This window comes from Haemaphysalis longicornis, unplaced genomic scaffold (assembly GCF_048455015.1).
Source record: "Haemaphysalis longicornis isolate Haplotype H1 unplaced genomic scaffold, Haemaphysalis longicornis Haplotype H1 scaffold_3, whole genome shotgun sequence".
Taxonomy (NCBI): domain Eukaryota; kingdom Metazoa; phylum Arthropoda; class Arachnida; order Ixodida; family Ixodidae; genus Haemaphysalis; species Haemaphysalis longicornis.
In genome coordinates, this window is record NW_027526335.1 from 152,228,035 (window position 1) to 152,250,956 (window position 22,922).

Genomic DNA, 22,922 nt, shown 5'->3' on the forward strand with positions numbered 1-22,922 from the left:
AAGCGAGGAGCTACGCCTGCGCAGTACGAATAAGTTACTAGAGGGCGTTCCCAACCTAGCGCCTGCTGAGCATACACGGACCGTCGCCAGGGAGCGCAGAATGTACTGAAAACACGAGCACCGTTGTTCGTTTTTCAATTTAGCAGAATAGTATTTTGCGCGCCTGTGACATTTAAAAACTACGTAGCAGAGTCATTGCAAGTGAGTTGAGAACTTACACGTACGTTCTGCGCTCACTTTTCGTTTTGACAGACAACAACGCTGACATTCCGACGCGGCTGTGTCGGAAAGCCATCAATTCTGAAAAAAAAGAGAAAAAAACTGTGCACACTTAAATCGATTCTCTGGGGCCCCTCAAGCACGGAGACAGCTGCCATGTTGCCCTTTCGACCTATTCGAGCTGTTCCGAGAGCTTGGGGGACCCGCTGCGTTTGCACTAAAGCATTGCCTTTCGTGGGTAGCCCGCAACGTTGGTCTATATGGAGCCCGAAATTGTGTTCTCCGGAAATTCTTCTGGGTACCGTTGTGTTGCCCTACAGTATCCTGTCGAGAGTTCTTTCGAGCTTGCGTTGGCCGTTTCGAATGCTCGAGGACCATTACGTTCGTAGTGGCAACTTTTGCGCACGCTATACACGGGGACAGAAACAAGGTGACAGGAAGACCAAGCAGTTTATTTTTTTGTGTGATTATTTCCAAGAAGATACGGGAAAACAGAGCTACTACTGTGCTACGCGGTCTTCGCGTCACCTTTTAACCGCGGAGTTGTTTAAGCTTGAGCTCTATCCGTGCGGATCGTTAACAGCAAACAGAAAATTACTAAAAGAAAAGAAAAGAAAACATTTGAACGAAAAGAAAACATTTGAACACATAAGCTTTACCAACAAAGGTGAGTTGTGACATTTGCTATGATGGTTGATGGGCAGGTGGTTGAAACAATGCAGCAGGAAAGGCCATTGCAATCGTTGGATGTACGAAAAAAAAAAAAAATTGGCCGCGTATCTGTTCCTTTGGCTGCAAATGTCGTCAAAAGACGATAGTCTTTGTAGACATTTGCCAAGGAAATGCCCCCCTTTGCTTTCCCGCTGACCTATCAAGCTGTTCCTGTACCGTCGCGCTCATTCCAAGGTAAACACTCTAAAGGTTTGCGCAAGGCGATTTGAATTTACCGCGTTCCTCTGCTACAGGCCCGATTCCTCGATGCCAGCGCTGCAGTACGGCGGAGACGCGCGTGAATGGAGGCGGCCGACTAGAAGGTTTAGAGAGCCGCGTGGCCGTGCTCCACGTGCGTTCCAAGCAGAACGTGGAACCTAGCTAGTGGAACCTTTCGTTGGTGTTGCCGCGTGATTTTTCGTATGCCGCCAGGAGGCGGCGGTTTCCTGCAGTAGATGTAGAATATCATTTGCTATTGAAAAAACCAAGCATCCATGAATTTTTTAGTAAAGGAACACTGTAAATATCCCTTGTGTACTAATTTCCTGTCTTACATTTGCGTAATGTCTCGTTCTTGATCAACAAAGTTGACAAGTAGGAACATATAAACCGGGCTTAGGCGTTTACATGTGGCTGTGAGTATATAAGACTATTGTGCAATATCCATTTTACTTTGGCGGGGTGGCTGAATCGAGTCACAGACATACAGACGGGCATACATACATACAGACAGACCAAAATTTCTGGGTTTAAGTAGCCCTAGAAAGACTATCGTCTTTAAAACATGCATTCCCCCCCCCCCCCCCGGTGTACCGACGACGATGGTGGAACGCGGAGCTCTCTCGTGACAGATTCTTTCGTAGTCGCTTGAATTTCGACTGACTTTCGACAGTGTCGAAGTTGAACAATCGCATAGACGCCGGCTTCGTGGCGTGTGGGACCCCAATTCGTTTCCGGCCACTGAAGCGTTTTTTAGGTGTGAAGCACCTTAGGGGCTCAGGCTGTTGGCGTCTCCTGTCACAGTCGTTTCATGTAGTCACGGTACTAAAACAAGGGGACACTTGTTTTTTTAACGCCTCGCGCAAGATCATTTCGTGTCCGTGGGCAAGAACGCGCACTAAAAGAACACACCGGGACACTCGGTTTCAAACGCCTCGCGCTAGAACACTTCGTGCTTCAAAGACACAAGACTTACAGCAAAGCTGTATACCTCCCCCCCCCTCTTCCAACGGTTTCATCGCCGTAGGCAAAAACACCAATGCGCCAGGAATACGCGAATACACTGCATTCCGCCCCTTGCCAAGTTTCACGTTAGTGGAGATTGCCCTTTTTTTTTTCTTTCACTGCACCCCTGATCATTCATCATCAGAGAAAGTTGGCTTTTTTGCAGGGCGTTTTAGAGTTACAGACCCCATCAGTGAGAACACTAAAGCTTCGCTTTAGAAAATGGGCGGGAAAGGTAGCAGTTCTGGCACGATAACGGTACACTTCAAGTGGATGGCCGGTGCGGTGTGAAATGTATGTCGGGGGGACAATGTATAAGGGGCTGCATTCGAGCGAAGCGTGAAACATTTTATGAAAGGGGAAAAAGGTGGCGATACGGAGGGAACAGAGAGCCGTGATTACTCGGAATGTGCTCTCAATGATGAAACGCTAATGTCGTAGGAGATCAAGGAGTGAAGGAATCGGGCGGCGGAATTCGCAAGGATTAAGGTCGTTTATGAGATATGTTTGCGGTGGCTTCCGTATGGGGGAGGCATATTCGAGCTTCGATCTGATGAGGGTCTACTGGTACTTGAGCAACTTTATATGCTGGGGTGCATGGCGTCGGTGACGTTTTAAGAAGCCATTGTTTTGTTGCGGATGAAATTACGTTAGTAATATGCGCGCTTCCAGTAAGATCGCAAGACAATATAACACCTACAGATATTTGAAGGATGATTCTGACTGCACAGTGACATTTGTGATACTGTATGAAAAAAGAATAGGGTTTTTATAGCGGGAAAAGGACACAAGTTTGCATTTGTTCGGGTTAAGGGAGACAAGACATTTATCGCACCATTCTTCACTGTAGTTAAGGCTGTACTGTAAATAGCTTGGTAGTGAACGTAAGTTACGGTTCGACAGATTACGCAGTCAGCTGAAAACGTGCGGAATTTGCAGGATACGCCGAGGGTAAGCGTTGATGTATATTATAAATAGAAGGGGACCGAGAACCGAACCTTGAGGTACACCTGATGTTACTTTTATACAATCGGAAGATTTGTTATTGACATGCACGAATAGAGAACGGTTACTTAGAAACGCTTCGATCCATTTGAGTATATTTGGGTTTAAGTTTAACTGGGGTAATTCTAGCATGCGTATTTGGTGGGGGATGGTGTAGAAGGCCTTTGAGTAATCTAGAAAGATTGCGCCAGTTTGTAAGTTGTTTCCAAGGTTCGCATACAGGTCGTGAAGAAACACTGCTATAGTTGTGAATCACAAGAGAATGCTTTCCGAAAACCATTCTGTCTGGGTTAAATAAGATTGGAAAAATGAGCCAGTAATTCCGTGGACAGCTTTTATCGTTACCTGATTTGTAGATGTAAAGGACCTTGCCTATTTTTGAGTCATCTAAAGGAATGCCGGCATAGAGCGGCTGGGCCGGCATCAAATACAAAAATGCGGCGATTTTGTCAGAAATGTTTTTTAACACTTTTTAGCTGATTTCACCAACACCAACTGATGAGGACAGTTTCATGTTTTGGATAACCGATGAAATACCTGCAGCGCAAAAAATGACCGAACACATACTGGATGTCAATTGTATCGTGGCAAGAGGGGAAGGTACGGTTGTTTCTTTCATAAATACAGACGAAAGCGCGGTGTTAAAAGCATTGACGCATTGCTTGCCTGTAAGCACGTGACCTGATCGATGAACAAGGTGGACGGTGCTAGTGGACTGAGGGTTCACGACTTGCAATCATCGGCGAAGTGGAGAAGGGAAAAATGCTAGGACAAGAAGTGCAGGGAAACTGGCGAGGATGCAAGATGTCCACGGCGTTCGGAGTGCGAGCCTCAAGAAAAAAAAAATGTTCCGGGAAGCGAACACGGGACCTTTACGCCGTGAAACCGGCAACCTAACCACTGGGACACCCCAAAGGCCCGAGGGGTACGGGGTTAGCAGCGGCGGGGATAAACGTAGGTGAAGCCAATTAAAAAGTAAAAAAAAGAACGCTTCCCTTGGTCAGACTCGAACCTGAGTCCCTCGCGCTAAGAAACCGGCGTCTATACGGTAGCGCTATCATGCAGTTAGGGGCGCTCAGCACTTCCTTTGGGTTCGTAGCGCGGGCGCTGGGTTTTAACTTCGGCTGAGTTGAATCTGACTGCGACGTCACACTTTGGAAGTTTGGATTTGGGGCGCTAGGAGGGTGGACTGTGGACTTCGATTTAACTCTGCCTGAAAAAAAGCTCCGCTTTTTAACCAGCTTTATCTTAATAAAGGGCAGGCCTAAGAAAACACACGTTAGAACTAGTGGAGACCACCAGCTACGATTTCCTCAGTCTTCGCATCTAAATTGCCAATGTGGCGGAACATTTTTGCTTCTCTCCCCGTGTATATAGTGTGCCAAAGTTGCTGCTATGAACCCACACCAACTAGCCTGCCTTTCCGCGTTATAACCGCTGACAAAAGGGACACCTTAAGGTTACACGCCGTTAAATGGGCACGCCAATGCAGCACGGCTCGCGCAGGCACGCTGGGAGGGCGCGCTGTAATCTGGGAATGCGTTTAAAAATAAGAGGGGAGAGGGAGCGCACTGATGCGATGAATGCCGCCCTTCGTGTGCTAACTGCGCGTGCTGGCGGCGCGAGACGCGCCAGATAAGATCTTATCTGGAGTGTCCTGAAAGATACTGAAGAAGCTTGCCCAGCTTCGCTGAAAATAAGCCGCCGTGTTTACTGCTGTGACCGTAAAGGGAGAGGAAACAGCCCGCACGCAGTGTTGTACAGACTTTACGCGTGAGCACCGTGTGTCAGCGGACTGATTCGACGAACAATTTCCGGCTTTCACAAGGGTCTTCCACATGGGGAGTGTGCGAAGATGTGCATACGGTGATGACGACGAGTTCATTGACCGCTGACCTCAAGACGCCGACGACCCAATTTGTTGGTCTTCGTGTTCCCTCTACCACTTTGGAAGACAGCGAATCAAGCTTTCTTGAGTTTCGTCATTGATACAGGCTGACGAAAACGTCAGCCTACAAGAGAGCCGAGTGCAAGCACGCCTCGGATCTTGCCTACCCCTTTTCGCCTGCCCTCTATTTTACCGCAAGAACCGCAGTGCCCCACTGCAGAGTAGCCGGAGCATTTCGAGTGCCACGCAAGGGCGTAGCCAGCCCCCCCCCATTCCCCCCCCCCCCCGAAATGTTTTGTGCCAGGCTGGGGTGCGGTTTAAGTAGCCTGAAGATCGGCCTGAAGTCGGCTGCAGGCGCGGAACCTGCAGTTTTAAGGACAATATTGCTCATATAAAGCTGAAAACAATGGCTACGTCAACGTCTGATCCCGTGCCCTCTCCAGATGCTGTACATGTCAACATATACAGCCCGGCTGCATTTCGCGCCGGATATACCGAGCAGCGCCGGAAACCCGCCACGAGCCGATCGAGGCAGTCCCGCGGTTTCGCTGGCTGAACAGCAAGGCCGGGAAACGACGGAAGAGCACGAAAGGCCGCATATAAACGTACATTATGGTCCGGACTTCAGCGTGTCATTCCTTGTCTTTACACTGGTACAATGTATAATCACATGACAGAGCATGCCACTGTATTTTGTTCAGTCAACTATATCAACCTTGATACGTTTATTTTTCTACCGACACCGCATTTCATTGACTATTGCAGTTCCATAATTTCTGCTGTATGAAAAGCATTGCTCTGCCCATCTTGTATTTCCCCCACATCCACAAAACTGCACAATTCTCTTTACTGCGGAGCTTTGTCTTTTTGGCTCTATTCAATTGTTTCCTTGTCTATGAAGTGTTTTTCGTACTAATCAGGTTACTTTATTCAGCAATGTATAATTGTCGCTGCTTTCAAATGTAGCAATGTTCGATATCTCTTCATGGGAGGTCCCGCGGACAGTTCTTTGGAACTTCGGGACCTCCTCCTGTATTGCGTTTGCGTTTGAACAATAAACCAACAATAAAACCTCCCTCTTGGTTAGAATCGGCATTCTGTATTTGCTTAACCGGAATTTTACTAAAGCCATGGCTGTTCGATTTAACAGATAGAAATAGAATGACATTTAAGAAACGTGCCACAAGCTCAACGTTCAACAGCAGTGCAATTATATGCTGCCTAAGCGTAAGTTTACTATTGACGTTACTAGCACAAAAAATAACAAAAAGGTGACCACTTAAGGACGAAGACGCCCTTGTTATAGCTTCATCGCCAGAATATACGAATGCGCCACACGTACAGTCCACTGCGATTCGAAGGTTACTCTTTCAAATGAAGGAGACAAAACACCAGCTTAAGCAAATCTTCCATGCCAGTTTCGTTATCGTCGGCGTAGATAAAAGGCGACCAAGTCTGGGCTTAATAACAATGAACGTAAATCTTGAAACCCAAAGGGCGGCAAGTCAGTCGTGCGGGCCTTTGTTGTAGCATGGAACGGCCAACCAGGGAGAGAAGAGTGCGAAATCTTGATTTTCATGGTTCCGAAACGAAACCGTAGGACGGTGGCACGCGTGGGCGCTCGATGCTGGCGCGATAACCTTCAAGTCGTGCTCGACTGTACTTCATAGCTGATAAGAAAACTTATTAGTCCCTTTCCTAAAGTGAAATCTAAAACACGCGAATCTTGATAGTAAAGACCCAGTGTTGGCCTCCACTTCCGCCTGACGAACTTCGGGGACCGCGCGCCACTGACGATCACGCTCACGAGCAAGTGCCCTCATAACCGCCTGCTCTACGGACGAACGAATCACCCGTGGCCTACCCATAGACCGGCGAACGGGAATTTTGGTCATCATCATCGTCATCTAAGCTCCTTAAGGTGGGCTTTACTGTTAGAGTTTAGCATACACAAATCGCAGGTTAAAATCGGTTATTTCAAGCTTCGTCTGAAAAGCAATGCGCAATAAGCCTTGACTACATATTTCCCCGTCCCATCTTTTGGTCGACCACGCGCACCTCCCCCGCCGCCCCCCCTCCCGAAAAAAATTCCAGGCTAGGCGCCTGGTGCCCCGCAGTGGGTGCGATGGTCCGTCTCCAACCACACACATAAAATTCGTAATTATTCCATTATGGAGGATGGTTGAAGATCTTAAAAAGTTCCTAAAATAAATGGCGCTTGATTAAAGATTCACTAGCAAAAGTCACGATGACCTGTGCGAAAAAAATATTCACGGTCCGAAAGAAGACGCCCTCTAGTTTCAACAAACTCCAAAATGCAAAAGAAACTGCCAAATGTTGGCGCACATAAAATTTGAGTAGAAGTAAAATGGGAATCCAGCAAAAGCTTTAAAAATCATCCCCACCGCCATCAGCATCATCAACTGTCAAAAACCCGACCTTCAAAGCGCGTCCGAAGCCTGTGGTTGCTATAAACTAGTTCTTGCAGGACCACCCCCTCTGCAAGGGCGCGCCACTGCTGATAGAAATTGACCCAATTCACCCTATGTTTTTTCATGCCAATCCCCCACGATGTCCGTAAGTGCCGACTACATATAATTCTCGGCCAATCCCCAAAGTGGTTATGCGCTCAGTGGGTGCGGGAAAACATGTGATACACATGAAAAACAACCCGCGCATGGGGGGTAACGAAGAGATATTCTTTATGTTTTATTGCCTTTAAATACGCATAATTTCGGTAATCAATGACTATAAGGAGCACAGGCAGCATGCTAAGGAAAACAACGAGGTAGAAGGATTACAGCCCGGTACTAGTCCACCGGACTGTATCATGACCACTTCGTCAGTGGCCACGGATTTTGGCATTTTTTTTACACAGTAGCAGAAATTCTCAGTAGAAGTGGCGATCGGCGCATATATCACACAAAAAGTACAATTTCACATTCATCAGTCTTGTGAAATTCATTGCACGCCTACCAACAAGTGCAAAATACCAGCGCGAGGTAAGAAACTTCGAACGGGTTTGCGAACCGCTTGGACTTGCGCCAGTTTATGAACCGTGATACCGGTTAAAACGTCAAGCCAAAGCCGATCGGGAACAAAACATTTCCATCCGGAATTCGAACACGACCATCACCGGTATTCTGGAAGGTTCGACACTCTGTACACTACCCAGCACTGATGCTTTGATCCCATCCGCGATCCGCCCGCGTGTCGAAGGAAACTCACCCCCGAAACGCGTTTCCGAAACACTTTGTACTCACGATAGGCCAGCCGCCGAAACTTGGGAACGCCCGCCGCCCGGGTCGAGCTCGCGAGGTTGTTCAGCGTCGCGACGCTCGTCAGCGCTTCCAACGCCAGCATCGTGGGCGGGATAACTCCTCCGGGCGCTCTTTTCCTGTCAACGGCTTCACACCGATGCAGCGAGCGAAACCTAGCAGGTGGATCAGATCACGGGTCTTGAATCAGCGCCAGGGAAAGTCGCCAAGAGTAGCGCACGAACACCACACGGCCAGGCAACACACACACACACGGCCTACGCACAGCCGAACGAAGCAGCGCCGCCGGCCGCGTGCTCTTGCGTAGTGCTGACAGGAGCAGGAACGCACAACCAACGGCACTCTACAGAACAAACTCGCGTGAGGAAGCGAGCGGTGGCGCTGCCCCGCAGCGCACAGCCTCTCTCGAATCAAAACGCGGCACGCAGGAAGAGACGACGACGCCCGGCGCTCCTACCCCTCTCCTCCTCTTTGTTTACGCAAGACTGGTTTAGGCGGTCGCCGCGGAGCAGCGCTGCCGAACCAATCACTTCCCGCGCGGGAATTTTGAAAAGTGAGTGTTTAACATTTGGATTGGATGACGAATAACAGAAGAAATGATGGAAGAGCGCGAACTTGAGGGGGCATAGAGAAGACAACACGAGCACTTATAATAGGGTCAACTACTACAGCTAACTCAACTGCAAAAACATTTTGTTCAGAGGACATCCACCAGATTACGTCGATGAACGCCTCTCTGCAAAGGGAAAGGGCTAGTGGAAATGAAAGAGATATATTTAATTATAAAGCGAATTAAGCGCTTGCGTAATTGCCTTCTGTATGTCCCGTCAAGTTTGCGCTGTTGTGCCTTAAGACAGGAAAATTTTGCTTTGAATGAACGCTTTGGCGCTTTATTAGGGGCGGCGTTTCGAAGTGCCTGTCAAATATATTTGTAATAACATCAACAGGAGTTTCGAAACTTGCTATTTTTAAGCCTCACTTCTTTTGCTACCCGTCAGGCGTTTTCGATGAAAGTACATTCTCTTCGGAAACAAGTTTTCAAACGGATACGTGCGAGATTCCCGAGGAGTAAGCAATGATAAGAACAAATCGGTCGAATGATCGGACGGTGGTGCGTTGCCCTAGTCGACATCAACAAGTTTTGAAGCTGATACGGCTTACGAATAGTAAGTGATGATTCAGATAAGTCTCGCAAATATTTGATATTGTACTCCGCTTCAGGTATGAGCCGTTGGCGAACGTGTCACCAATGATTCAACGGCGTTTTTTGCCTCCTAGTCGACCTGCACAAGTTTACAAACTGATAACTTTGAAGGTTCACAAGCTCTAAGCGCTGGCTCTAATAAACTCCGCGCAGAGCTGATATTTTATTTTTTTTTTCTCGTTTTAGTTCTTTTCCGCAGTATCACTGCAATTTTAGATTGCTGTACATTGAGTAAAATCAAAACGTTTTTAAAACAGTAGCTTCTAAGCGCCTAAGTAGCAATTTATTCTCATAGCTGCCCATAAAAAAAACAATCTTGGGATACAAGACATAAAAAGTGTGAGTTTGAATAAACACTTCATGATGTTAAGGGCGCACTGGAAATCTGAACTTTTCCTATTTTAAAACAAAAAGCGAACCGGCGATTGCACCTTAATCTAATTTTTTGATGATCTTGTGATACAAGACATAAAAAGTGTGAGTTTGAATAAACACTTCATGAAGTTAAGGGCCCACTGGAAATCTGTACTTTTCCAATTTTAAAACAATAAGCGAACCGCCGATTGTACCTTAAATCTAATTTTTTAATGATCTTCGCGTCAACGTCTGTCGAAACTATGTGAATTTGCTGCTGCCTGTCGCCCATCATTTATTTAATCTCTAATGGAGAGGCAGAGAGAGAAAACTGTTCTAGTAGCCTTTGCTGAGCGCAAACAGCTGAGAGGGAGGTATTGCGAAATTAGGAACTTTCCACTTCCTGCTGATCGGAATTTAAGGAGCAAGCGCAGGGCAATACGGGAAGCAGAAAGCAGGAAAGTGACACCCCACGAGTAGATCCTCCACGTCTGCCGTTCAATCAGGGTTGGGGCCGTCACCTGGAAACGCGACTATGTCACAACATGCGAAACAACAGGCCATACGAGTCATGCCAAACGCCCCACGACGAGCAGCAACGCACGGCCGAATGACGTGCCACGTTCTGCCACAATCGCTTAGCAACTGGGCGACAAATTTTGCTGCCTGTCAAAACAAGTTCCTTTCCACGTACGAATGCAGTCAGAAGTGAGCGGAGGACCGCTCCATCAGTTCGAGATGATTTATCCCAAAAAGGTATTCCGGAAAATACCAAATACACCGATTTGTTTGGTAGTTTTTAATCCTTCGTAGATGCATAATCATTGTCAGCATCATGACCTCGTACTCCGTAATCGTGGGTGACCAATTGTTCGCCACGCATCGAGGTGGGGGCAAGCGCGCTTATCGCCAACGTGGAGATGAAGGAAAGGCGGAAGCACTATAAGGCTGTCAGCAACGTTACTAGGTGGGTTCAGTTGTCGAACACACCAGTCTCACCCAAACATAGCAAATGACCCTCTTTTTTTTTAACTTGTCACCAGTTGGCGGAAGCATCTTACCCTGCTCCGATCCGCTCCACATCATCTGCTAAGCATAGGTGCGTGCGCGCGTATTTAGGGACACGATATCTTTGTTTGCTTATCCAAAAACCTGCCCATTTCAAACATGGAAACACAGGGCGCATGAACGCCACCGTTAATTGACTTGCCCACTCTCAAGAGAAAGTTCAAAGTGGTGCTAAACTGATATGCATGCTTTGGGTTCAATTGTAGATCTTTCCGGTTAATCTAGAAATTAGTGCGGCCTGCTTCGTATAGAACGCATTCATCATTATCATCATCACCACCACCAGCACCACAACAACCATCATTATCATTGTCATCATCATCATCAGCCTGGTTGTGTCCACTGCAGGGCGAAGGACTCTCCCAAAGATTCATTGTAGAATTTACCGCGCCGACGCAACGCAGGCGATGAGGCCAGGGCCGGATTAGGGTGGGGGCTACGGGGGCTGCAGCCCCGGGCCCACAGCTGTCAGGGGCCCCACTCGACCATATAAAAAAGTTATTAAGTGTGCTCGCTGCCCGCATTGAAAGTTGAAGGTAGGAGCTTCAACCTCACCTTCACACCGGAGCTGACTAACTCGTGACAGGTGTGGAGGAGTGGGGGGCCCCTCACGCTATGGTTGACAACCTTCGAGTCCATTCAATTTAAATTAGTTATTCCTACTCCTCTTTCTTGTTTCGCCGAGGTTTATGAGAATACGACTTTAACCAAAAGTCTTGGGTACACAGCTTGACCGGGCCTAAGAAGCCGCATAAAACAGGCCCCGAGCTCGGCTCCGGTCTTTTTCGCGACACAGGTCGGTTCGGTAGTCTTTTCGGTACACGGACATCTAAGTACGCGGACGTTTCGGCGCGCGCACGTTTCGGTATAAGAAAGGGTCAGGCATGCGAATAATGAAATAATGTTGGAAGAACATTGTAAATTGCTTAAACCTGAGGGTCGTTATATGTTATTATTGACAACTTAAGCACCGCCCTGTCATACACAATTTCTGCCAGAAATTTCAATGTATAGCGCTTGACAAGGAAGTTCATTGCGATGACGACCCGTTCAATAAAGCTAGTGGGTTAGTTGAATCGCATAAGCGTGATAGATATCGGCTCGATATTTCTCGGTCAATGGTCAGTGTATGGTTATTTAAATTTTCAAAGGTTGTGTAGGCCACTCGCGGGGTCGTTCGGCTTCAGACCGTGCCTTTGTTCTGTAGCCTCTGCAGGCTGTCTGAGCAACAAGCGTTGCGGAAGCTATACGTCCGCGCTACTCCATTCGTAGCTAATTCTCTAGGCGCCACTCTGTGTGGACGCAGAGGCCGCCGAGCCAGCCCGAGCGGCTCCCTTCGAGCTGGGCAATCAGCAGGCCTAGCCGGTGTGAAGAGCTCAGGCATGGACGCCAAACAAAGCAACAACAACGTCTGTTTCTGTTCGGGATGACGAAAGCTGTGCCCACTTAAAAACGCATCCTGCGTGCGGCCCTTTCGATGCCATCTTGAAAACGGACCTCCGCCGCGACTAGGGGATGTTAAGCCGCTTGTCCCCGTCGGCGCTTTTCGCTTTGAAATGAGCCGCCGCACGGCGCAGCGCGGACCAAAGGGCGGCCCGCAGTTCTGGTCGCGCTTGGGCGTGGCGACAGGAGGAGAGGAACCCCCGAAGGAGCGCGGGAAAAACATTGGACGCGGCAGACGTGTTGAGGACTCGAAAACGAGAGGTCCACCCATACTCGCCTCCGTCGTAGACCCCGAATCTAGACGAGAAGCTTCAGCGTGTTTCCACTGCCAGTTACGACCGAACAATGACCCGACCGATCGACAGCGACTGACTGCTGGAATTGTTGCGCGGCACCGACGGGAGCAGCAGGGCGGGGGGGAGCAAAGACATTCTATCCGTATTAAACTGTTGTCTGATGCCATCTCTCGTGCCCACCTGTCGCTCTCCAACCCAAAGGGGACCCGTTAACGTGCAACGGCTTGTCGACTAGCAAGACCATCAAAGCTGCGCGCGCAACAGGAGTTTCACGCCGCTGAAAGTTCGATGGCCATGCGCAAACCCACGCATGAAGCCGACCGCTCCCCAGCCCAAAAAGCGACATTTTTTGTGTGCTAATCGTGCTGCGATAGGAAGGTTGCGCATGTTCTAACCACCGCGTGCTTTTTTGTCTGCGCGGGTAATCTACAGGATTTTGGCCCGTAAGCCGTGGCGGCTAACTGTTTGGCAGATGTCTGTGAGTGACAGCTGCCTGCGCTGACTTTGAGCCCTCCCGTATATGCAGGTGGATAACTTTACAATAAAATTAAAACTTTACAGGCTAAATAAAATATGCTTCTTGTAAGAAAATACTCTTCTGTGCCATGGCGTGTGCAGGCCGACACGGCGCTTCGATTAATTGTGAATCTGTGACGGACCGGCAATCAAACCATACTAACTTTTACGCCTCTTAAAATCCGTTATATAATACTAGACATAAAGTCAAGCAATTACTTTCCGGAAAGCGTAAAATTATGTATAATTTATCACTTATCAGAGAGCATAACATGGGCTTCGAAAATGTTCGCATATTAAAGCGGAATCATCATCATCATCATCATCAGGGCCCCAAGGACGCAGTAGCCCCGGGCCCCAAAGTTTCTTAATCCGGCACTGGATGAGGAGCGCAGTAGCGGAGGGCTCCGGATTAATTTTGACAACCTGGGGATCTTTAACGTGTGCCGAAATCTCGTAAACACGGGCGTTTTTGCTTTTTGCCTCCACCACCAAAGCGGCCGCCGCGGTCGGGAATCGAGCCCACGACCTCGTGCTCAGTAGCACAACGCCTTAGCCATTGAGCCACCGCGGCGGGTCCTCTCCCAAAGAGCCACGTCTATCGAGTGCTAGCTGAGAGCACCACTTCCCACCAAATTGGCGTAGCTGATCCCTCCATTGAGTCCATCGCTGACCCCTATTGCGTCTACGGTCTATTGGCAGTCACTCGGTTAAACAAACAGCCCACCTGCTGTTCTTCATGCGCATGACGTGACCCGCCAAAGCCTATTGCAAGATCCTTAGTACAATGAAGCATTTCGAGAACACTATTACTTCCAGCTTTGGTACAGCGGAACAGTCGGTGCCACTTTAGTCAGGCGTAGTAGATCAATCGTACGTACTATTGCATGTAACAATCTTCTCGCATGAAATTCATTAAAACAGACAGGTATACCACCTAACCGATGTGCCGCCAGGAAACTCTTCGTCGAAAACTTCCCAGAGCTTCTAACACCTATTCAATGGACGGATGCATAGTCACAATTACATAACCGGCTGTCCGCACATGCAAAGGTTGCAGCATTAAAATGACACTAAAACCTTGCAAAGGCGCCCGTCTCTGAACATCTCACACATCGCTTTCGAAATTTACCCGGCACCTCTACTTGCTCGTTCTGCGGAGGTTACCCAAACATATTCCACACAATATAGGCCGGTGATCAACATCCAAAGTTGACCCGCATTCCGAATCCAACTCTGGCATCCTGGGAGGCAAGTCTGGCTGACCCCAGCACTGCAACACAGCTCCTGCTGACGTCTTGAGCGGAGGAAGCCATGACCACAGCTTCCCAAGACGGCGCCCTGGACTAAGGGTGCTTAGGAAAATAAAGTTTTCTTCCTTCCTTCCTTCTGTGAGCGTTACACTGAACTGAATGACTTTGAGACGTGGTCGCCAACACAGCTAAATCAAAGGTTAACAAATCGAAAGCAAGACTCAACCAGGCTAAGCCAAGCTTTTAGTTTGCATGTCCAAGCTTAGCCGAGCTAAGCCGCATCCATTTTTTTAGTACGTGTAATGCACTAGCGCGAGGCGCAAACGACTTTCCCAGTGTTTTAGTACCGTGACTATATGAGGCGACGATTACGACGACTATGGACAATGACAGGAGACGCCAACAACCCCAGCCCATAAGGGGCTTCGCCCGTAAGGGTGTGTGAAAAATAAATAAGTATAAAAAATAGAAATTATGTGGTGCGCACACATGTTTAAGCACATACAGAGAGTTTGGCAGTGAAGTAAATCACAACACTTTTTCCAAGTCAGTGCTACGCAAGAACACCAACTGAACTTTGGTAGCCCGTACGGCCTGGCATTGGGTCCAACCAAGGGCCCAAAACTTCGCTCAGTTCAAGGCCTGCGTGATGTGGCATACACATAAATGCTAGGAGAACCTGCCTTGGAACTGCGAACTTGGGACAGATACAGATTATATGTTTGATATCTTCGGTTACATGGCTTATAGGACAGAGTGGTGAAGAGTCCTTCTGATTTTTGCAGAGGAAATGCCGTGTGTACGCCACGCGCAGACGTACACGGTGCAGTACAGCTTATTTAAGATTGCTGAGTCCAGGAGGCATCTTGAAGCTCATTTAGAGTCAATTAAATGCGGATGCGTGTACTGTAGCCTTTTGTAGTCCAAATGTATCGCTTTGTTCTTTTGGAAATCCAGGATGCGAAGGTTGCTGCATCATTTCTTGTAAAAGGAATGGGCAGCGGTAGAACAGACAGGATGTGGGCCGATGCGGCTGCATTATCAGCTAAAACTTTTCCGGCGACTCCGCAGGGGACAGGAAGCCACTGCGAGCTGTGCTGCTTTTGTGTTGCTTGGAGGTGCAGATAATGTATTTCCAATGTCCTGGGAGCTTTCGGTAGTGATGCTAAGTGCACTAGAGCGGACCGGGAATCAGTGGAAAAAGCCCATTTAGAGGCTGGCTGCTTGAAGATGTAGCCAAAAGCAGCCCCCAGCTCTGCAAGCACTGTAGCCATCGTTAATGCCTTGTGGCTAAGTGGGTAGAAAATGGTGGTTCGCGCAGTGGGAATCCAGATCCCAATCACCGAAGAGGTACCCGTCACTGATCCATCCGTGAACACACGCGTATGGGCTCTATAGTTGTTATTGACGAGCTCCAATGCAAACAAATTCAAAGCTGGGGCCGGTATGTGTGCCTTTCGCTTGAAGCCAGGTACAGTGGTTGTGGTTTTCATGGGAGGGAAGATCTAGGGTGGCTGAAGAAAAGTGGGTAGAGCCTGGTAATGTGAAGGCACGACCTTCTGCGCCTTGGACACAGGCGGATGCTAGTATATGCCACCACTGTCTCGTTACATTGCGTAGTTCATTCGACACAGCTCCAGTGCCGACAGAGTAGGCAACGGAAGACGTCTACTTCCTGCCATGGTTCCCACAGCGGATGCGGTCTTCGGAACCCCAAGACAGATTCGTAGTATTTTGGCCTGTAGGCCCTCTAGCCCTCTACGGTTTCCTTTGGAGAGAGGGCCGGGTCAGTGATGGGAGGATGTAGCGGAGGATGTAGCATTTACAGAGAGCGTCATAAACAGTGTGTCGAACCGAAAAAAATACCGGTTTGGTTACGGTTCTGTATTAGGCGAAATCATTTCGTTCCGGTTCAGTTCCGGTTCGACAAAATCACGTACCGGTACGCGAATCGGTTTGTGAGCTTGAACCGGTTCGCGAACCGGTTCGATGAGTTGAATTATCACTGAAATTAAAAAAAACCATTGAGTAGCCTAAAACGACAGTCAAATCAAAATACAAACAAAAATTCAAAATGCTGCTGTTCCCCAAGGGCAGTGGGGCAATTTCAAAGAAAACTTTAACCAATTACGAGATATTAGAAAAACAGATGATGTGGCGACGATTTACCACCTACTTTATCGCCCGGTCTTTATGTTGTCCTGGCGACTATTGACAAAGCCACCGCCAAGAGATATGACTGTGGGATATATTTTCTGCCCTTTCCTTTTTGTTGTTGAAATCGCAATCGTCGCTATGGAATCGCCCATCACGCTAACCTTAAAGCCTTAAATATAGGCCTGCGCACTGGCGCGTTCAAATAGCAGCGCTTAATACCAATGGCGCACATTTTTTATATTTGTAACAAAACAGAAAAATCCTACAAAAGGCACATAAATACTACCAATAAATTTGACTATTTGGTCACCCTGAATAATTTGTTAGCTATAGCACCTTATCGAATGTATTAGCTACACTTTTATTAAAAGTAAGCTTTAGTTAACGCTCAGTCACTGCATTATTGCTCTGACCACTGCAATTCCTTTTGCGATAGCTATAGCGGATGTGTGCATTACAATCAGTATGTCATCATGCCACCTGACCCCCGGCCATCGTTACGTGTACTACATTGCAAAATCTTATAACAGATTATGCTGTTACAGAATGAAGGGAAAATGTGACGCGCGGACCATGAGACGGGACTTTTTTGGGTAGACGCTCTTTAATTCGTCTACAGCAGTACTCCATTCTGGAACGAGTAGCGGTAGGAGTAATGTAGCGAGTTGGGCAGTAAGTAAAAGTGCACCTTCGAAAAAAAGCAGATCTGAAAGAGAAAAAACTGCAGAACAAGCAGAAAAGATTATCGCTGAGTGATTGGGACAGTGTGAGGTACCGGCCTGCCTTTCTGCACGTGTCATCTGCTTTATTACGGTTTCTGCTTCGAAGACAAGGTCGAGGGCAGCAATTTCTTGCCAAGAGATTAAGTGTGCACATTAATAGTTTTCCCTGGCATATCTGTTGTTGTTTGTATCCGTAACAAACGGAACTTGTCCACTGTACTGCCCTTAAAAACTGACCACGGTACTCACTTTCTTCTCATTGATGACACGTTTGGTTGTGAAAGGCCGGACAAAGAAAAGTATAGAGAAATATCCGCGTTCTGGTGCTTTTTTTATTTATTAGGTTTTACTTACTTTTTGAGTAATATTTAAAAAAAATGTTATTCACCTTTTTTTGTCGTTTGCCGTGTAAACACATTAAAAAAAACTGGCGCATTTGATTTCCCGTGCTATATCTCTGCTTCGAGGCGCAGCTTATGTTGCAGGCCGGCAGACTTATTTTAACCAGCTGGTGATATTAAACGTGGATCATAATTTTGAACCACGGACGTTCTCGATTTCCATGTACTTCAGAAGAACATGCCATGGGGAAGGGAGATCGAGGCCACTTGGGGTCAGCAGCAAACGGCTTAGCCACTGAACAGCTCCTGCGGTCACACTTGTCAGGTATTAACAATTTGCAGGTTTCGGACCTTTTAAACAAATTATGAAATGCAAAAAGTTTGCATACATCGGGTGTGGGTTTTCGCTGTTGCGCAGTGGAGCACTCCTGCAGTCTGATTGCTCCAATGAAGTCGCAGCTAGAATAGGGCAAAGTCCTTTTATATCCCCTGCTAGCAGCCGAGCAGCAACAGACCGTTGTTACATTGCTGCTCATTCATTTCCCCTGTTGTTACATAGAGCGTGATAGTCTTCAATGGTCTGGAGGGGAAAGTGCGCGAGTGGGTACGAAGTTGATGGTACGTGAAAGAAAAAAAAGGCCTGAATAGCATTTGCTGTGCAATATCCACAACGGAGGGTCAAACCGTTTCGAAATGAACCGGTAACCGTTATTTCTTTTTTCGGTTCAGTTCCGGTTCGGGTTCAGCGTGCTCAAAAATAACGGTTCGGGTTGGGGTTCAGTTCCGGCAAAAATACCGGTTCACTTCCGGTTTTCGGTTCGGTTCCGGTTCGACACCCTGGTCATAAAGCCTTAAAAGAGAGCTGACGTTGCATCCACCTGCGCTCTTGGACAGCAATAATACCAATAATGCGCGCAAATTATGTGAGCTTCTCCTTTAAGGGGGTACATGTGGTGTTTGTCAGATGGCGTTCTAAGGTGGCAGCAAGGAACTTGTGATCGACGTATGGTATTGGTACGTCAAGGCCGTTAAATGGTACTTGGATACATTTCGTTTAGTGAAGGCTATTTCGGCGCACTCGGAGGGTGATATTTTAAGGCAGCATATCGCAAGAAACTCCGCAACCGAGTTAATGGCACGCTTTAGCATCGCCCTAATGGCACTTGGGTTGTGGCCTGAGCGTCAAATGCGTATATCGTCTGCATAGACTGAGATTTTCACCGATGGCGGCAGACATCTCTCAACACCAACGAAGCAAGGAAGGAAGGAAGGTTGTAGAAGGAAGGCAGGGAAGTTAACCTGGCTAGAGCCTAGTTTGCTATCCTGCACGTGGGAAAGGGAATAGCAAAAAAGAGATAAGAAAGAATGAAGAAAAGTTAGAGCAGACAGGTATGTCCAGCGCTGAAGCACTGACACTCATTGACACTGGAGGCGTTCAGTCTATAGCATGGTGTTTAAAGGGACACTGAAGTGATTTGTAAACAATGCGGGATTACGAGCGCAAACTGTAGTCCGGAGTCCCTGGGCCCTGTTTCGACCACTCTGTGCGCGTTTGCGCAAATTTATTTAGTAGAAAAATCTATTCGAAAATGCTGTCCTCCTCTCTTTACGCTCGTCCATTCTCTGTGGCGTTTTCGTGTGACGTCAGCAGGAGAGGAGCTGACAATTGGCTGCGCTACTGCACGGCTCGCAGACCTTCCGCGACCGAGTCAGTCGGCACCGTTTAGCCCGCCGGCCGCCAACGGGTCGTCGCAATTCGCTCGATCAGTTGAAACTAAGCCACAACACGTTTGGGAATGGAAGAATGCGCATTCTAAAGGCGCGCGCCTTTATTTACTTCGTTAGTTTGTACACTGTATCTAGCTCCAAGTCAAGGTCGCTTCACACAAGCGCTGCACAAGCGCACATGCGACGCTTCGCTGACTGGTACGCCAGTAGGAAAATATAAGGCCTCTTGAAGGGGGAGAAGAGTAAGCGAAGTCAATATAGGTACTAAGGAAATAAAATCAACTGATATTTTTACCGTACAGCGTAAAACTAGGGTGCCGGAAGCACCTTTTTGCGCTGGGCGAACAAGCAGAGCAGTCAGCAGCACGACTACGCATCTGCGAACGCTTTCCCGTCTACGAAATGCAATTGCTAGACGTGAGCTATTGTGGAAACTCGGGGGACGCTTACTGCACGAGCGCAATACAACAAATAGTCACCTAAGCTGCTTGAAATACTAAAACTAAATAAAAGTGTAAACTGGTTATACATTATATACCTTATCTTTTCCAATCGCCGCCAGCGGCCGCCTGTGGCTTAGTCTTCTGGGGTGCTAGGTATGTCATCGCAAGTGTTTTGCCAGTCACAAGTTCGAATCGCCGCGGGTACATGCTTTTTTTTTTATGAGTTAACTTTTTTGTTTTTCGCCGATGTTTTCTATACTGGGTTCACCTTTTTTTGGGCCGCAACGTTCATTGCTCCACGAACTAGTCCACAGAACTCGCGCAGGCTGGCACTGCCGCGCTAGCGAGTTCTCGTTGGCGTGCTGTTGCCATAAGCACCGACTGCTTGCGGGCAGTGGGCACAGGCCAGAATCAACAGACCCTTGGCCTGGTGCGAACACGCTTTTTACGATACAGGCATGAGCGAGGCAAGCTCCAAATATGGGGGAAAAGCGCATTCATTTGAGCGTCTGCGGGGATGCGGAGGGCGTTCATGCACTGCGTAGGCCTCGGCTAGTGAATGCTACGATTCCAAGCCGTCCTGATAGGCTTATCTTATGCATTTTACAGCCGACAACATGGCAGAAGCGCGGTACTACGATAACTGGGATATTGAGAATGCCCATCCAACGACGCCATCGAATGTCAAACATGTTGTTTTACAGACCGAAACCGAAACCGAAACTTGTTTGATTGCTAACCTTGGGCATCGTCCAATCACGGCGCCCCCTCCTCCCAACGTCACAGCTTAGTTTGTGCGGCCGCCGCAAACCGCGCATGGTAGTTTTTCTTCTTTCGCGCTTTGTAAAATAATTACCGATTTGTCAACCGGATAAACGATGAAAAGTGTGCTAATTTGAGCCAGTCTACACAGTGCAAGCAAAAACGGGAGCTTGACAAATTCACTTCAGTGTCCCTTTAAGTTCGACGTCCGTAGAAAGCGTAAGAGTTCCTTAGTCGCCTTCTGAGTGGATGACAGAGAGGGCCAGTGGCACAGAATCTTCTCCTCCGAAAATGGCCGCAGAGAGTCCAGGTTTCTCAGTGCTGACGACAGCTTATTCCTTTCAGGCGAGTAGCGTGGGCACTAGTATAAGACGTGCCGTATTGTCGCCGGCGTGCCACACGTTGGAAAGGTTAAAAGAGTAGAGCTCAGGACGCTTCCCTGGGGGACACCGCGGGTTACGTTGTGCAATGATGCGTCACCGTCTTCTAGGGGCATGTAGATGCTTCTACCGTAGGGGTAACCACAGATGCACTCGGACATGCGACCCGCAATACCCGCAGACCTCATTGCTGTGCAGCTAGCTCCATAGAATACACAGTCATGCGCTTATTTTTGTCAGTAAAGACTGCGATGATTAATCTTCGCGGAGAATTTGCCTGCTTCACGTGTTGTAAGGGAAATCATGTTATTGATGCTGCTCCGGCCATTGCGGAAGCCCGAAATCTGCGGCGGATATATGCCTCTCTCAGTGAGATCCAAGTACAAGCAGCGCATTATCATTTTCTCCATCAGTTTAGCAATGCAGCAGCTGAGGAGAGTGATGACCGTCGCGGGTGGGCCTTTGGACTCTGACGACACCTCCCGGTTTGAAATTCGGAAACTTTCCCCGCCTACCGTAATTGTAGAGTTTGTAGATTGATTGATTGTGGAGTTTATCACGCCGACGCAACGCAGGCGATGAGGCGCGCCGTAGTGGAGGGCTCCGGATTAATTTTGACCACCTGGGAATCTTTAACGTGCGCCAAAATCTCGTACACACGGGCGTTTTTGCTTTTCGCCTCCATCAGAAGAGCGGCCGCAATGGCCGGGAATCGAACCCGCGACCTTGTGCTCATTAGCGCAACGCCTTAGCCACTGAGCCACCGCGGCGGGTCAGTGTTTGTAGAATTGTATGTAGAACATAAGAAACATAAGCTCCGTATTTTAGAACGTAGCGACTGCACCTTAGAGCCGCCACGCTCAGAGAAGTAACGGACGCACGGCATGTAGCCTCGTCTTCGGCTGTAGTCAATGCAGGAGGTCAATGCAGGATATACTGCATTCCTAGGATGAGCATAGGTGGATAGGATTCAAGGTAAGAAGTCGCCGCAGTTTGCAGGGAACATCTCTCTGAATCCTGTGTGCACTATTTCAAAGCCTTGTCGAACCTCTCCATGAGGAAATTTGCTCGTGCATGGTATAGAAGAACTGTAGTTCCTTAAACCCCTCCCTGCAAGAAGTCTTCGAACACTTAACATTGAAGTGCGCCTCTTGGAAGTAAAATTCTTGGGGTAAACATTTCCGAGTGCATACAGATTAAAAATGTATCACAGCTTGTCATGTCACCGATAAGGTGAGGGCTACTTCTCGTCAGTTTGAATGATAGTTAATTAAGGTTAGCTGTCATGAGTCAAGGTCAATCCATCAAGAGGGTGGCGTGGTACAAAAGCCCACAGAAAAATAGAGTAGGTTCAAAATTGAATTTCAAGTCACGGTGACCAACTAACCGAGCAAATCATGCAACGCCCCGTAGTAAAAGTGGCAGCATTAAGCAAATAATTGATTTACTCGTCTAACGAGGGCAAGAAGCTCCGTGCGCTAGTGGCGCGACGACATGTGGAGAGAGTTTAATCCAGGAGCTCAGGATGAAATGGAAGCGCAGGACAGAACAAGCAAGGATCGCCATGTAACCCGGCAAAGTCTGAGAAGAGCAAGCCAGGGGTTATGCTGCCGGGACAATGACGCCACGGCTCGACCTCCCACGGCCACTACCACTTCTCTATGAATCTACCATAGAAGAACTGCTGGTGCAAAAGGAAACCGGCCACCGCACCACGCGTGCTTTACTTGCACCGCGTGGAACTGACCTCTTCAGTGGCTCGCTCGTTAAGAGGAGGTCGTGCTGCGGAGGCGTGGGGTTGGGGTGGCGTTATCCCCAGCAGTTACCCACGCTTGGCCTGCCCGATATCACGCGCCGCTTGCGGACACTTTCACCTTCTGTGTGCTTCCTGCGTCAGAAGCTGACGTTTAACATTTGCTGTGTACTTGCC

The 22,922-nt window shown here is 48.2% G+C and overlaps 1 protein-coding gene across 1 annotated transcript in view; it reads right to left on the bottom strand.

Moving 5' to 3' along the window:
- LOC144175129 (uncharacterized) overlaps nucleotides 1–8,745 on the bottom strand; it is a 101,906-nt gene extending 93,161 nt beyond the window's left edge. The window contains exon 1 of the mRNA XM_077704209.1: nucleotides 8,311–8,745. Within this exon, the coding sequence (XP_077560335.1) occupies nucleotides 8,311–8,410 (100 nt within the window). The 5' untranslated portion in view covers nucleotides 8,411–8,745. The remainder of the gene's footprint in view (nucleotides 1–8,310) is intronic.
- Nucleotides 8,746–22,922: the final 14,177 nt, after the last annotated feature.